Here is a 16,375-nt window from a genome sequence, read left to right as displayed (position 1 = left end):
TGAGCTGAGCCAGGGGGAGGGATCCAGAACTGAGACAACAGGCACTGAAGAGGATCAAGGCCAGAAAGAAGCTTGAGAGAGACTTATGTTTGTTGAGTGGGTTATCTTCACTCATTGCTTTTTTTAATGACAGATAACCAAAATCTTAAGTCTAAAGTATAACCAGTAACAGCCAAGCAGATTATTAGATTATTGTCTCTATTGAGAACTGGCTCTGCAATCTTGGCCAGTTAGTTAATTTTGAGCCTCAGTTTCCTTACCTTTAAAATACAGTTAATACCACCTACCATGTACTGAAACACCGGAAACCGGGAAACTAAGGAAACTAAGAAAACTAAGGAAAGCAATGCCTAAAAGTACCAGCACAGCCACCAGTGCCTGGTGCAGAGGAGGCATTAAAATGGATATTGACAGCACGCAGTGAGGGAAGGTGGTAAATCAGAAAGACTTCCAGCAGAAGGCAGTACATAACAGGAATGCAGTTTTCATACCAGGAGAACCTAAAAGAATGTTACACAAACAAAAAAAATAAAACATTTAATTTAGTGTCGGTCTTACAGTATAGATCCAAAAGACGTAGTAAAAGAGATAGAAATGTCAGAGGCCTTGAAATAAAATATTTCCAGAGCTGACTAATAATGGTTTACTTTATGTAACCCAGTGAGGCATGCATATGTGCCTCCATCTTTTTATGTCCTTTTGATTTTCAGTCCCTTTAGAAAAGTGCTTCTCTTTTGCTCTGATTTCTCAACACTTTGCCCTCCACTCAGAACTGGATGTCCAGTATTCTGTGTGGTTTTGAAAACTGAGAATGATGGATTGGTGATAGTACACTGCCTTAGAGATGTGAATGTCTAATATAAGGACTACTGAGAAAAAAAAAAGAGCAAAATATTTTATACTTAAGTAAAACCACCTTTAGAAGACCCTTCACATGTTTACCCACCTATTAAGGACAGGTAGGGCGGTGAAAAGCATTTGGATGGGAAACCCAGCCAGAGAGACAGAGGGTGGCTTTTATTGCCTCTGTTTTTTCAGAGACCAGGAAAGGCTATTTGGGCATGGCGCATTTGTGACATGGGTGGGAAGGGCCCTCAGAGGCCACGGAACCCAAAGCCCACCCCTAAACTTCACCGACCAGTTGTTCCTCAGCTGCCTCATGCACTCCTTTTCAACACAGAAGAGGTTAGATCAGAGCTTACCACCCGACACACGAAGGAACTCACCACCTCCCAGAACAGGCCATTTCAACTCTGCGAAGCTCTAACTGTGAGAAACTCCTTGATGGTGCTTAACCGAAATCTGACGCCTTACAATTTCAAACAGCTGCTAATGTTTCTGTTCTCCAAGGCTACACAGAACAGTGCTAATCCCTCCGATACGTAACAGCCTTCCAACTTTTGAAGACAGTTATCCTGTCCCCTCCCCGAACCTCCTCTTTTCCAGGCCTGGCATCTCCTTCTTCCTTTAATCATTCCTCAAACAAAATGGAACTCCTCTATTTTGTTGTAATTATAGTTTTCTTCGCAACATAATGAACCACATGTCCAAATGTGAGTTACCAAAAATTATCATAATTAAGCTGATATTCACAATTTCTTCCACAATATTACATTTTAATTGCATAAAAACAGATTTTTAATTGAATGTTTTCTTATTCACCACAAATGAAAAGAGTATGTGTGGTGCCCTCAAGGAAGAGATCCAGGTCTTAAGTGACCTAAAACATACTCGTGGAGCAGCTGACACCATGCCAGATAAATTCTGTTCATTCTGGTTAATAATATAAGCATGTAGGATGTTTCTTGCCACAGCATTACGGCAATCGCAAATTCAGACTGTTGCGATTGTTCAGCAGCCCAGTTTATGGACACACATCCCACACCAGCATCTGCATCCACTCTCAAGAAAATTCACAGCATATGCTTTATTTGAGTCCTCTGGCCTGCCTCACTCATGTGATTTTCTTAGGTTAATTCAGTGTGTGAACCAGTGGCATCCTGTCTATTGTTTTTAGGCCATTTCCCTTCAAACTTGTAAGTCAAATAATGAAGTACCTATGCTGTGATACACAACACAGAAACATGCCTTCTTCAAACTGGCTGATGCTTAATGGTGGCAAAGTCAGTAACAGAGCATTCACATTCCTAATATTTTAAAATGCTTATGGCAAAATTTTTATCATGTGTAAGGGTAACATTCAAAGTATATAGTGACTGTTGTGGCAAAGGCACATTAGAACACATCACAGCACATGCCAGAGCAGAGACCTAAGGTCCCTCATTATGCAGGGTATTAATTCTTTAGCTGTTTGACCCGGGAAAGTCTGAGGCAGTGCTGCCAGGGGAGGGCTCTGTGAAAGTCAATCAGGTAAGAATGTATCTTAATATTTTAACGAACAGTAAAATCATAAGGAATATAGCACTTAGAAATTAGTCCTGATAATGGAATACACCTTGTTGTCCATACCCTTATGCAAAGTTTTCTAGGATTTTGAATATGCCAAGCGAAATTCTCAATATTCTTAGTAGAAATAAAAAATAGACATGAAAGTTATTTGTTCATATATTTGAGGAGAAAGCATTGAAAAGCATTTGATCTTGACTTGATATGAAATCAAAGATGTCTTTAGTTTAAAACCTTCATTGCTATATCAGCACATACACAATTACTACAGACTTTAATCAAGAGAGAAGAGCTGTCTGAAAAAAATTAACCTTGAAATCACCACTGGAAATATGATGAGATGAACAATTCATGAATATGAGAATTATTCTCTATAGTGAGTTTGATTATGGAAAATGCAGGCTTCAGCCATGACAGATATATAAATAATATAACTCCACAGATACTTTTACAATACACTATGATAGAAAAGACTTTTAGGGATGCTTCTTGAGATATTCTCAAACATGGGTATTATTGTACAATTCCTGGCTTTTTCTAGGGTCATATTTCCATCAAGTGTTACATGTTTTGTGACTTTTTTCTTTTCCAGACAAGTTAGTCTTATTTAAAAATTCACTAAAATTTATTGTTCTGGACAATGACACTTTCTTTTCCTTTTTATTTTTTTAATACAAAGCAAGGTTTGGGTTTTTTGTTTGCTTTGTTTTATAGTCCCTTCCTGATAATTACAGTAGAGCCCATCCTGTTGGCTTACACAGCAGATGAATGACTAGTTCCAGAATACACCTCTAACCATATACAAGACTCAAATCAGAAAATTACCATAAAATAATGGGGCTTCTAAATCACTCACACATAGCCAAAATCCTTGAATATCCAAAGCCCGCTATATATGTCCTTGAAACAAAGATATTTTGGATGTTTTGACATATCTTATTTTCAGCAGAACTGGAACAATTGAAATGTTTTTGGTTTTCCTTTTTTCTCATTAATAAATCTACCTTCACAGTGCTCATCCTGCCAGTGAGAAATGTGGTACTTCCAGAAATTTATTTTTATATTGTCTATAAATATTGAGTGAAAGCTGTTAAAATGTGAGAGACAAACTTCATCTGTACCTTTCAAAGAGTGGCTGAGTCAGTTTGTAGGAGTGAAATACCATGTATCAGATCTAAATTTGCTAAACAAAATTAGCTGCGTGCCATTCTGTTTGTCTTATCTCTTTCTTGGGCTCATGGTGTGCTAATTCTGGCCACAAGCAATAAAGTTAGTACAGAAAAAATAATAAATGTTCTTTTCATCAACAGTTGCCTAAAATGTTTTGTCTATTTCAACTTATCTCAAAGCTTTTTTTTTTATTTTCAAATTTCATTCTGCACTTAAAAAAAAGAAGAGAAAAAGGCCACTGAAGAATTATATCTGAATACCAATCACTTCAGTTTCCATTAATTCCAAGTACACTTTTAGAGGTTTCTATATATCACCAGGGACAATGGGGCTGCTAAATTTGAGGTTAAAACAACTGGGAAATATTATTAACTGTTTAATTGATATTTCTACATAGTAAAAGTATGATTCGAAATACTAATTCTGTTATTGTTACTTAAATGTGTTAATATATTAGTAGTTAAGATATTTCCAAATATCTGAGCTGAGAACTGATTTTAATTTAGATGTATCTTTTCTTTCCCAGTGAATGTCTATTGTAGTTAAAATGGTCACATTTAATGTAGCCAGAGGGTAAAAGTCAAAGACAGATTTTTATCTGTGCTAAATAACAAATGATTAAAAATTCAATGAGCTATATTTCAAGGGGTAGGGCCTTAGTAATATAGCGTTTATATAGCAAAACTGGCAAGATTCTTTAAAATCATGCCATTATAAACCAACCATTATAAAGTACAGAATTGCATAAGAGACAGCATTACATGACCCATTTTAAAAATAAGATGTCAAAATAGATATGTACCTGAATTAGGAATGTTCATATTTAAAGTGGAAATATTCTGAAAACTATTTGTTTGGAATACATTATTTCATCTAAAGATACACTGAAGTGCTTTACAGTGTGATTTTATTCTTTACGACAATTTCTTTCTCAAGACAATACATTCTTCTACATTAATAGTGGACATTAACTCATGCAGTAGGAAAAATAAAAGATTATATAATGACACACAAAATTCACAGTAAATAAAACATAATACTACTTCTTAAAATGTACAATTTTCAAACATAGGCAGAAATACCATAAAGTTTTTCATAAAAGGCTTCAGCACCTCTCTCTTGCATTAGTGTCTCCCGAGGCCCCATACTTAGTTTGTATTTTTATCTCTGCATGGTTTTTAAAGATGTTTCCCAAACTGCATAAATGCAGGTCCCAAAATCTTGGATGTGCTCCTGTTTCTAAGTTATCTCAAGAAGAGAAGGCTTATATGATAATTTCCTTAACACAGTACAATACACAGTACAGAAAAAGACCTCTGGAGAATACAACGGAGGAGGAGAAACACAGAGTAACCTAAAGGAAGGCTCCTCAAATGATAGATTTATTAGACAAGTTTCTTCATGTGGCTCCAGGGAAAGCTTCAAGAGTGCTGACCTGATGGCAGAAGGATTTGGTGGGCTGAGCATCCCTTTCTCTCACAGTGGGACAGGTAGAGCAGAGGAGCCATGCCTTTGAGAGGATCACTGGCTCCTGTGGCTGGGAGAAGGGGAGAAGGCGTGCAAGAAGAGTAGCAGCAGAAGGTGGAGCCAGCTGGCTCAGGGCAGGAAAGACATGGAACTGTGCCAACAGATGCACCAGTCAGGCTTCACCCTTACATACTACTCTGTATCTCTACCTCCTCATCTACAAATTAGGAACGGTAATCCCTGACTCAAACCTTCTCAGGGATTCTTAGAGGAAAAGGTTCGAAAATAGTTTTCAGACACAGGTACTGATGTTTCCATACCCAGTTCTCCCATGAATAGATTACACCGCAGACTGCTGGGTAAGCTTGAAAGTTACATTAACTCTTTCAGGCCATTGTAAGTTAAGGTCCAATTAGGGCACCACAGTGACCTTGAAAGGTTGACAATTTCTTGGAAATCTGGTAACCTGAGAAGAAATGTCTGGAAGAGCATTCTCCCTGGTAGAATCTGACACTATAAAAACTATAATCATTTCACCAATTTTCAGAATGCAGAGTGAATCATCTAAAAGAGCAGCTAAGAGAATCCCAGTCACCCTTCAGTTCAGATATGCTGCAAGTATTTCTTTTACAGGATGCTTTTAAAATGGTAGGCATATGTCTAGTGGTCTATTTTAAGATACTGAGAAATTTTAGTTATAACAAAGTTGTATTATCACACACATCTAGGAATAAAAAATGCCACATTCTGTCTGGAACCCTTTTTTCATGAAATACTTATTAGCATTTCTCTGGAGGCAAATTCCTTTGAAGAGTTTGGAAAATCACCTAATAACATATTTTTTGGATGGTGTTTCATTGGTCTCGTCTGTTCCTCTTTAAAAGAAAGAGGAAAGATAGCATCTTTAGCTTCTTATACATACTCCTCAGTTCCTAACATGGTCCCTCAAATACACTGATGGGTCAGTACGTGTTTACTGCTTAAACTGATTAAAATTTTAAAATGGGAAATAAGTAAAAATTAGCAAAGTAATGGCTACATAAAAATAGACTACAAGACAGTTACATGTTTAAGAATGGTATTCACATATATTTAACTCACCAAAAATAAAACCAACAGAAATACTCTGTACCATATTATGAGCAGACTCTAAAATGGGAATGAAGACAAATGATACACTCTTGGAAACACTCCATTCAAAGAAATACCCTAGGAAGCTCCAGAAAGCAACTAAGGAAATTCCCATGGTAAACATGTCTAATATCTATTATTAAGAATTCTATAATTATGTTTTTAGAACAGCTTACTTTGTGCACTTATATGGTTTAATTACAAATAATAACCATCCGTGAATGAGCTTAAAATTGTTTCAGCAGATGTATGTTATTCTTTCATTAAAAAAATATTTTTAAAGAGCTTACCATGTATGTGGCACTGCATGAGTCTCTGCAAGGGATAAAAATACTTGCTCTTAAAAAGTTAAAACTATAGAGTGGTTTAAGATTAAATGTTAGATGGGTGGCACTGATAGGGATTATAGACTACGGTAGCAGTGAAGGAAGATGTAATGAAAAGGTATGATTCAATGTGGAACTGGGAAGATTCAACAGTTTGGACAGACAGAGGTTCAAAGTGAGTCATGAATTCCAGGGAAAGGGGTCAGCAAAAGGAGAGACAACAAGCAAGACATAGCCTTGGAATACTGACTAGGTCAGCCTGGTTCTTAGAATCCATCTTAAGAAACTCTTAAGACTGGATTAAAAAGGAAACTGAGGGTGAGGGTGTAGCCCAGTGGTAGAGTGCATGCTTGGCATGCACGAGGTCCTGGGTTCAATCCCCAGTATCTCCATTAAAAATAAATACATAAACCTAATTACCATCCCAAAAAAATTTTTTTAAAGGAAACTGAAGACTATTTTAACAGGCTTTGAACTCTGCAATGGGACTCCACTGAAGGCTTTTGAATAGAAACTAGGATAATAAAAGTACTTTATTAGAAATGGACATCTGCCAGTGACAAGAAGGACTTCTTGGAGGTAAGAGGATATGGAACATGGGGACCAGTAAAGATGATCTTGCAGTAGCTATGCTCCGAGCTTTCTAAGGACTAGACGAGGTCAAGAGAAATCTTGGGGAATAGATTTTAATAAGCCATGCAATCAAATTTCCTTTAGGGGGTGAAAATCTTAAATTTAACTCCTCTAGTTCTAGACAAAATGATCAGACAAAAGGAACTGCTAGAAATGAAAGTGTGTCCAAAACAAATATTATTTTGTTTTATTTTTACCCTCATATTCTTATATTCTCTAAGCCTACAGGGAAGAATAGGAAACAATGACAAAGTTTTTAGAAAAAGGAGAGTTTGCCTAAAGCAAAATGGCATCCATGAACTCAGTTAGGCATCCCCTGCTAGTGATGGGAACCTATCTTGAAACAGAGGACCGCACAGCTTAGTACTTAGTACTACAATCATACTAGATATAGTCACAGAGCCTGGAGAATCTGTTGCAGTTTTTTTGGTTCTCACCAGCCATGAGATATCCTCAGCATATTATAGAAGATCAGCAGATGCATCTTCTGAAAGCAGGTTTACAATCCCCAATTGTATCCTAAAAGCTTAGAACTTGGATGCCCACCTAGACCAAGTGCTTGTGGGACCAGATGTAAATAAAGGTCAGAGGAGTAGTAAAGATGGGGTAGGTAAAAGTGATTATTTACAAGTCTGATATTTCGGAAAAATAAACAAGTGCTTCTGGCACCATTCACTTTCTTCTCTCTAAATGCTTTTAGACAATGTTCCAAATGAACTATACAGAATATTCATAGAGCCTTGATTCCTATTACTTTAACTCTCTGGATTCAGAAACTGAGTCTTACATATTCTTGTTGGTGTTTAGTATGCTTCGATAACCTCCACAATATTGGAAATAACAGTAATGATCCTGAGCTACCTCTCAAGGCAAAGGTTTAATGATATTGCACAGGAAGTTTCCTGGTGTCTATGTTAATGTTTTATGGAGTGGGGGTGAGGGTCAATTCTCATCTCAAATTTCTAACAGGAAGTGACTCTTCCTACCATACAGGTTTAAACCTCCCTTTTGTCACTATGGCCCATGAAAATGCTGATCATGGCTGAGAAAGCTCTGACGCTTGAGGGAAGCCAGTGACAATGAGAGAGAGTTAAGGTTAAATCAACAACACTGCAAAGCCACAAGGCCCAGAGGCAGCATCTTGCAGAAGCCAGCTACAGGCAGGCAAATGTGCTATAGGAATAAATTTATCAAGTCTTCATACCTAAAGTTTAGCTTATGTACTTATGCAAAGAATAACTGTGATCATAGTAGGGCCTGAAGAAAGATGAGGCCCCAACAAGGACAGTGGATAAGATAAAGAACCTGGGGTCCAAGGATGGGTCTGGATGACTCAAATTATTTCCACAGATTTGTTTGTTAAGGGTCCACACCAACTAATGGGTACAAGGAACTCATTGTTTAGCCTTTATAATTCAACTTCGTAAAGTACACATATTACTTAATACAGAATGGAAAAATAGCCATTCTCTACTTATTGGTCATCTTCATAAAGTTGCAGGTAAAAGAACTCTTGAAGGTGCTGTTATACACAGATACTAGCACTGGCAACTCTTACTGACTTTTAGAGTCAAAATTCTGTTTCCAAAATAGACCCTACTAGGGAAATGTCCTCTTACAGAACTATGCCTTAACGAAGTTGCTTTATTTTTTAATATTAATGTGTTGTAAGTTATAAATGCAATCAATGATTATTCCTAAATATAAACTAAAGATGATGATGTCACAGTCTTCCCCTTGAAAAGAACTTCACAGTCTGATAATTAGGCCCATGGCTCCAATCCATTTGTTCATTTCAATTTTGCAATTTTAAAAATAACACAACCTTGTATTTATTTATTCTTCTTTAAGTTTCTGCAACTTTTCAAGTACTTCCTTGTATCTTAAAAAAAAATGATATTAGTGTCAGGAGTTGGCCAACTAACCTGTATTACCTAACTTCCCTGTGTTCTCACCTAGAAAATGAAAAGACTGGACTGGATCAGTGGTTTTAAATAGTGCTAGATTTCTGTAAAGGCAGCACAGGCCAGAGTGGGAAATAAAGTGGGAGAGTGCCAAAGGCAGAGGGCACAATACTGGATTCTTAAGGAAGCTTTAACAATAGAGCTTTCCTTTTACCTGTGTTAGATACCAGGGCTACACACATGAATTCAATTGAACAAAAGAAGTTCACTTACAAAAATAATTAAAAACCAATGGATTTCTTTTTTTCTAAAGAAGTCTAAACATCCTTTTTCTGTCTAACTGAATCATTAAAAAAATTCAAGATGTTAATTATTTAAATATCCCTTTTAGCCATACTGATAGAGATGAGGAAATTGAGACACAGAGCAAGAAGTCTAACCTAAGATTACATAGAAAATGACTGTATGACCAGAATCCAATTCTCCTGACTTTTATTCTGCTGCTCTCTTCTGTAGCATCACACAACAGCAGTGCTGCTGCTGCACTATACACAGCTCAAGCATGCACCATTCCCATTAAATTCTTTGTGGCTACTGCCCCCTGGAGTTGTGCCAAGCAACAGGCCTGCAAAGCAATCACTTATTTAAAATGAAAATAACTATAAAATAATTGCTACATGTTCAAAAAAGCACTCTAGAATTAAGCTCCAAAATATTCATACATTTTACCTCTATGTTATAAAAGTGAGACAGTTCTCTTCCCTTTTGAAAAATCAGTACACACAGAAAGCACCAGTTTAAGTGTCAAATATTAAAACAAGACAGTGACTTTAAAGCTTTGATTAAAGCATTGGAAAATAGGTCAATTTATTTAATAAACATATCAGAATTATCAACAACTCAGAAAAAGCAAAATAAGATGAAATCGAAAGAGACCACGAAGCAATTTTGAAAAGTAGTATTTTTGGAAAATGGCCTTCAAATACAAATTCTTTAGACTTAATAATCTCTATTTCATTTAGACAGGTGTTCTTCTGACAGCAATGGTCTGCTAGAAAGTATACATTATGTTTATTATGTTTATGTTTCAAATATATCAATTACTTGTTATTGGGATATATCCCAATATCACAGAAGACTTTAAAGCAATTTTTCAGAAAACTGCTGTACAGTGGAGAAACAGAGAATACGTTACATGAATCTCTCCCTCAGGCATGCAAGCTAAGTCACAGACATGGAGTGAGTTGCTCAAGGTATTAAAAAGTAACTGGAAGAACAATGTCCCTACAATATAAGGATCCTGATTTAAACCACCTGGCTATGTCTTGTGTCACACTCAACTACACAATAGACAAAGTCGCCTTTAAATTATGTAGAAAAGCTACAGTTTCAGGAAACACTGATATAAAATCTTTTTATTAAAAAAAGAAAATTGAAGGAGTATTTGTCATTATAAACTGTACATTTCAGTCAGTAGCAGGATTAAAAAGCATGAAAAGGTTTTACTTCAACTGTCTAACATTTATAACAATTCAGAAAATGAGTATTAGATAAAGATGCAATTTGGTTCCATATGGTCAAATGTAACATAGTAGAACAGTTCTAAAATGCCATAACCTGGAAAGAAGTTCATAATTTGATTCAGTTCTGCCCTGCATCCACACTCAGTAGATCACTGTCAAAGATAACAGTGGAATAGGCTTGACAATTTTTGTAGAACAGCTGTAGTCTTGAACATGCATACGCCGATTTCAAGGTAAGTATTAACATCCCCCTCTATAAAGCAGTATCTCTCAAAAGGTTGAAATCAAACAGCAAGTGCCAACAAGTTTGCAGGTAACAGAACATCTTTTTTGATCATTTGCTTCATTTATGTTATAGGCACTTACAATTTACACACAGATATCCAGCAGCAGCAGGACACTAAAATAAAGCAAAAACTTGTTCATATTTTTTAACATCTGCTAAATTTTCTTAATAACTGGATTGACATAATATAAAACACCACCACTTTAAAACATTGCAATGTTTAAAGCACCCTAATTCAATTTACTGTCTAAAATGGGTAGCTTACATAGTCATTAATCTCAAGGTGGCTCTAATCACAAGCTTCAGAGAATATTTAGATAGAGCACACTTCCTCGCACCCCTAGTATTTGTTAAATGGCAGTAGTCTACCCTTCTCTCCCTGGTCAAGAGGGGAAAAGAGGGAGAAAGAGGAAAAGGGACAACTCTGTAAAAAGATGGCCTTGGAGTCAGGGTTTTTGAGATGTGCTAGTGATCTTGGATCGATGCCTTTTTATTTTCTTTCAGAAATAAATCTGAGCAATGGAATGGCTTGCGATTGTCCGGCCAACCAGCCATATCAGATTTATCAGAAAGAAAGAATGAAAACTGGCTCAAGAGGACTCCTGCAGTAGCTGATTGGCAGGTTGCTGGGAAAGACACACACAAAAAGAACACCCTTAATGGTGATGGGGAAAATATATATTCATATGCGTAACTCAATAAGTAAGATTTTCTTAAAAAGAATCTATAGTAATGGAAAGGGTGAATGCATAAGACAGATGATGAATAGTACTCCTATTTAAGAACCAAAGGGATGAAGGCTCATGAATACTAAATATTTGATTCCACTTTAAGGAGACATAAGATTTTTCTTCAAATGAATGCAAGCTCCAAAAATCAGCCAATGCAAACTTACTGTGTTCAGATAAGAAAAAATAAACAAATCTTCCATGAAGCGCATGCCCTGGCAAATATCCTAACATAATTTCTTGATTAAGACTAAATTAAATATATAAATTCCAATGACTAAATTAAAATATATAAAGCAGTAAGCACCTTAATTTTCAAAAAAAATTGACTTTCTTTGTATGCATGATTTAAAAAAATAAAAGCAGTTCGGTTTAAGAGAAAAAAAATCAAAAGACAAGGAAACATGGAACACTATCAGAGTCATTCAATTTTATCCTAACAGTCCACATTATAGTATTTTCAAGTGATTTGCAGTTATAGTAATAGATATAAATTTGGAAGCATTCTGAAGAAAAAATTATTTCTTCTAAAAAGGCTTCTTTTACATAAATAAGAATTTCAAAATTGAAAGAAAAAAGGGAAACCATACCCATGAATGCTTACAATAAACACGTACAGGAAGAGATCTGATATTTTTGAAATTATATTTAACACCTCTTCAGCATTTAACTTTATTAACCTTTTTCTTCTCAAATGTAAAAAGAAAAAATTATATGCTTGAAGATGTATCTTAAATATGTAGGGGAAAACTATGTTCTTTTACAGAATGAAAAGCAAGACTAAGTTACTTGCAAATAAAAAATGGGAACTGAACTTGTTCATCACATATCTATGAAGGTATGTAAGAGCATCACTTCAATACTACAGTATCACTTTCAATACAAAGGTAATACCATTTTCCCATCATACCAGGAAGACAGAAATTTTGGAATTCTTCTTTCCGGTGGTAAAGGCTTTATAACAGCCATATAAAGGGCCTTTGGCTAAAATATTTCTAGATAAAATGAATCACTGGAAATGAGACAAAGTCCTTCAGAATTACTTTGAAAATCATCTTCTGTAAAGCTTTTTATCCCCAAGAAAAAGAAGAGAAAAATAAAAGCAGGTCCTCTTCAGTTACATTATTTTAATAGATGTTATACCCATACAACAGAATCCTGCCCCCACCCCCATATTTTTATTCTGTTCACAGAGAGCAGTAAATAAGGTGCATTCCTTCTGCTTCTTAAGAAATTAGCATTTCAAAAATATGCCACTTTCCCCTGAACTCCAAGCGTGTCTAATAATGCGAGAAGCAGATTGTCTTCCCTCGTTTCCTTAATTTGTTTCATCTAAAAGCAATTCACTCAACATCTTGTCGCCCTCTGGCAGCTTAGTTTACTTATCCGCACTTAATTTCTCATTTGGACCAAAACAAACTCCTCCAAACTGCTACTGACTGCTAACCGCGAGAGGGGAGACACGCAATATGTATTTACTTGGGAACCTACAGCCACACATACACAACCACAACCACAACCACAACCACAACCACACAGAGCCTCACTCATACCCCAGACTGTAACTTGGTTTTATAAAACCATTACATTAAAACCAACTGAACTTTCCCTGCCAGGTGCGGCAGGGTGGGGGTGGAGGAAATGAAAAAAGAAGTCCCGGGGGCATTTACAGTTTCCAGTGGATCACCTTAGCCTGCGTGTTGCAATTATACCAGGGATGCACCCGAGAGCTTTTCTTTGTGCGGCCCTTTCATCTAGATCACTTTGTGTTTTGAACAAGTGAGGCTCGCCTTTGTGCCCCCAGAATTTCAAGTACAGAGTCACACACGGAACAATGGCACGCTAATCCTCGCGCTCTAAATGGGCTCACTTGTGGGTCTGACAATTCACGGGGGGGAAGCGAGAAGAGACCAGCGAGGACGCGAGCCGGTGTCGCCTGAGACGAGGAAGAGGACAGCTGCAGAACTAATTTGGATTACATTCCTTGCAGAAATTCTGAAAAGGGCTTTTCGGCATAGCTCAACCCCGAACCGCACAGTTAATACCAAATTGCTGCGGACTCGGAGCCGGGTCCCCCAGCGGTTGAGGCTGCACCAGACAGCCCCCAGTAGGTCGCCTCGTAGAAATTCCTCTCGGCTAAGCCTGCGTGTCAGTCGCAACTGCTTTTTGAATGGGTCAATGTGCATAATCAACCCATTGAAGGGAAATATGAAGGGACTCGGAGTGCGGAGGGAGATAAAAAAAAGGATGTATCTAAGAGGCCGCTTGGAATCTCAAGTCCGTGTTGGTGTAATTCCGGAGGTGGCTGGAGCTCGGGACCTGGTATGCATGAAGAATTTCAGAGTAACTGGGAGGGTGCAAACGGCCAGTACAAACGGCGCACATTGTGCCATTCGAAGGTCATTTTGAAAGGCTCTAGGATTGTAACTTGTTATTTACTAGGCGAGGAGGGGGAGGCGGCGGCGGCGGCGGCGGCGGGGGCGGAGCGGGAAAACTACAGCGCGCTGTTTTCTTGGTGAGGTCAGAAGGACACCCTCCGGGGGCCTAAAGCTCTCCCTATCGCCACTCCCGGGGGTTTTATCTTCTCAGCCGCCTCCCACGCTCCCGCGACCAGCCCCGGATGGCTCCGGAAATCTCCCTGGCTCTCCAAAAGGCCCCCCTTGGCCACGTCAGTCGCCGGTTTTCCTCAGCTTTCTTGTCCCACTTTCATTCCCAGGAAACTCAAGTATCAGAAACTTTGCGCTCCCTCGCACTGCAGGTGCTGTCATTGGCCCTGTCGGCCGCGGCGCGCCAGCCCCGCCGCGCTGCCTCTCGGGGGTCAGTTAGCCCTTTGCCGGGCCGGGGACCCGGGACGCGAGCGCTCCTGCAAACGGTGGCCGCGCACCCACGGCAGCCGTGCCCGCCTCGGGTTCAATCAATTCGCGTGACCGGTCGGCTCGGCAGCCGCCGGGCAGTAAACAGAGAAGTTGGAGGGACTCCGGCCAATAGCAAGTTGAACTACAGGAAGAACTCTTCCTGGAGCCAAACACAGAAACCGACGGGAAGGCCGGGCTCCCGGCTCAAGTATGTCAAGTCATATTTACGATTTTTGTAAGAGCTCAGGCAGGCCAGCGAGCTCCCCTCAAGTCAATGGGGCGAGGGTTGGGGACACTGGCCAAGGAGGCCTAGCGTTCTGGGCCCCCGGGCCGAGGCGCGTCCTCCCGCCGCGCTCCGGCTCCCAGGCTGGGCTCGAGTCCGGTCTGACCCCGAAGGATCGGGCGAGCGACCGGGGGCGCAGCGGCGGCCGGCAGCACACAGGTGCAAGCCCGCTCTCGGAGCTCCGCTCTCCACAGCCCTCCCGCTCACCCGAGGCCCCGCTGGCACCGCCCCGGAGACCCTGTCCTTCCGCGGCCCCGGGCGGGGAGCGTTTCTCGAGACTTCCCTCGGGGGCTCAGGCCGGGCGAGGAGCGTCTCCTCTGACTCCGGCTTTGGGCGTCCCACCACAGCACAACAGACGCCCCCAGAAGGGATCCCGCTTAGACTCTCAGAAAACGCGCGATAAAGAGGGTGAAGGAGGGAGAGAAAAGAGACAGAGGAAAGGGGCGCAGAGTGATTTTTTTCACGATAAATAAAATACAAAACACAAGCCCACGCATAGGGTACGTTGGATAAAAAAGGGCAAACGAAAACCCAGAGAAAACCCGCGGGTGGAGTGGTCCCTCCACGCCCGGGGACGAGCGGGTCTCCGGCCGCACTAAGGGGGCGAGGGAGGCTCCCGACGCAGCCCAGCCGCCGGCAGCAGGTTCAAGCACCGGAGCGCGAGAAAGCACCGCGCGCGACCCACCTGACTGAGAAGCGCTGGGCTGGACGGTCCCCGCCGCCACGAGAAGGCTCACCCAGACCCACAGTCCTGTCGCCAGCTTCATTTTTTGGAAGTCTCAGATCCCGTGCTGACAATTACATGTCCAAATGGCATATCCCCTTTCGGGCACGCGGAGGAGATCCCTCAGCCCAGCGCGCGTGGGAGCGCGAGGGGGACTGGCGCGCGCGGTGCACCGGCTCCGAGCGCGGGCGGCCGAGTCCGCGCCCGCGGGTCCAGGGCCCCGGCCCCGAGGAGGGGGAGAGGGGGCGCGTGAGGGGGCGCGCGGGTGGGAGTGTGCTCGAGTGTGTGCCCGTGGTGCGCCTGACCGGACCGGGCAGCTAGTTCCCCGTGTGAGCCTTGGCTTTCTCGCTCCCTCCTCACTTTCTCGCTCTCTCTCACTGGTTGGTCAACAATAAAAAGGAAGGATTCGGCAAAAGATTTCCAAAAAAAGTTGACTGCAAAGAGGCGGTAGGTTTCCGGCCTCTCCCCACAGCCGGACTCTGTTCGGCTCCCTTCTCAGTTTCCTTGCACCTCCAGTCCAATTTGGGAGGAAAGGGAGAGGTGGGGGCGAAGCTTCTTGCTTCACCCCCGGTCCTGTCCTTCTTTTTTCCTGTCAGCTTTCCTCACACTTGTCCGGCGGCTGCGGTAATTAAAGCTCTGAGCGTCATTTCCAACGCTCCGCGGTCTCCAGCTGCAGCCCCACAGAGAAATTAATAAGACTCCGGGAGAAAAAAATAAAAAAGGTGGCGGGAGAGGGGCGGGGGGGTGGTGGCTGGTGAATAAAACAAGCCTCCACGCAACCAGGCTGGCTCTGCTCAGTCGCGCAAACCCCGCCCCCGCTCTCTCCCAACTAGCCACGCCTTCTCCCCCACAGGGAAATCTTATTGGCTCAGCCACTCCCCAAAATCGTGGGCCTCGGGAGTTGGGAAAACACCTGTCAGGGAGCGGGAGCGTAGTGGT

The 16,375-nt window shown here is 40.8% G+C and overlaps 1 protein-coding gene across 2 annotated transcripts in view; it reads right to left on the bottom strand.

Annotated features, from left to right (window-relative positions):
• ERBB4 (erb-b2 receptor tyrosine kinase 4) overlaps positions 1-15,532 on the bottom strand; it is a 987,764-nt gene extending 972,232 nt beyond the window's left edge. For both annotated transcript variants that reach the window (XM_031678247.2, XM_031678250.2), the window contains exon 1: positions 15,398-15,532. In XM_031678247.2, the coding sequence (XP_031534107.1) occupies positions 15,398-15,479 (82 nt within the window). In that variant the 5' untranslated portion in view covers positions 15,480-15,532. The remainder of the gene's footprint in view (positions 1-15,397) is intronic.
• Positions 15,533-16,375: the final 843 nt, after the last annotated feature.

This window comes from Vicugna pacos, chromosome 5, assembly GCF_048564905.1.
Source record: "Vicugna pacos chromosome 5, VicPac4, whole genome shotgun sequence".
NCBI classification, from domain to species: Eukaryota; Metazoa; Chordata; class Mammalia; order Artiodactyla; family Camelidae; genus Vicugna; species Vicugna pacos.
Note: the sequence above shows the minus strand (reverse complement) of the source record. Positions and strands in the feature narration are given on the sequence as shown.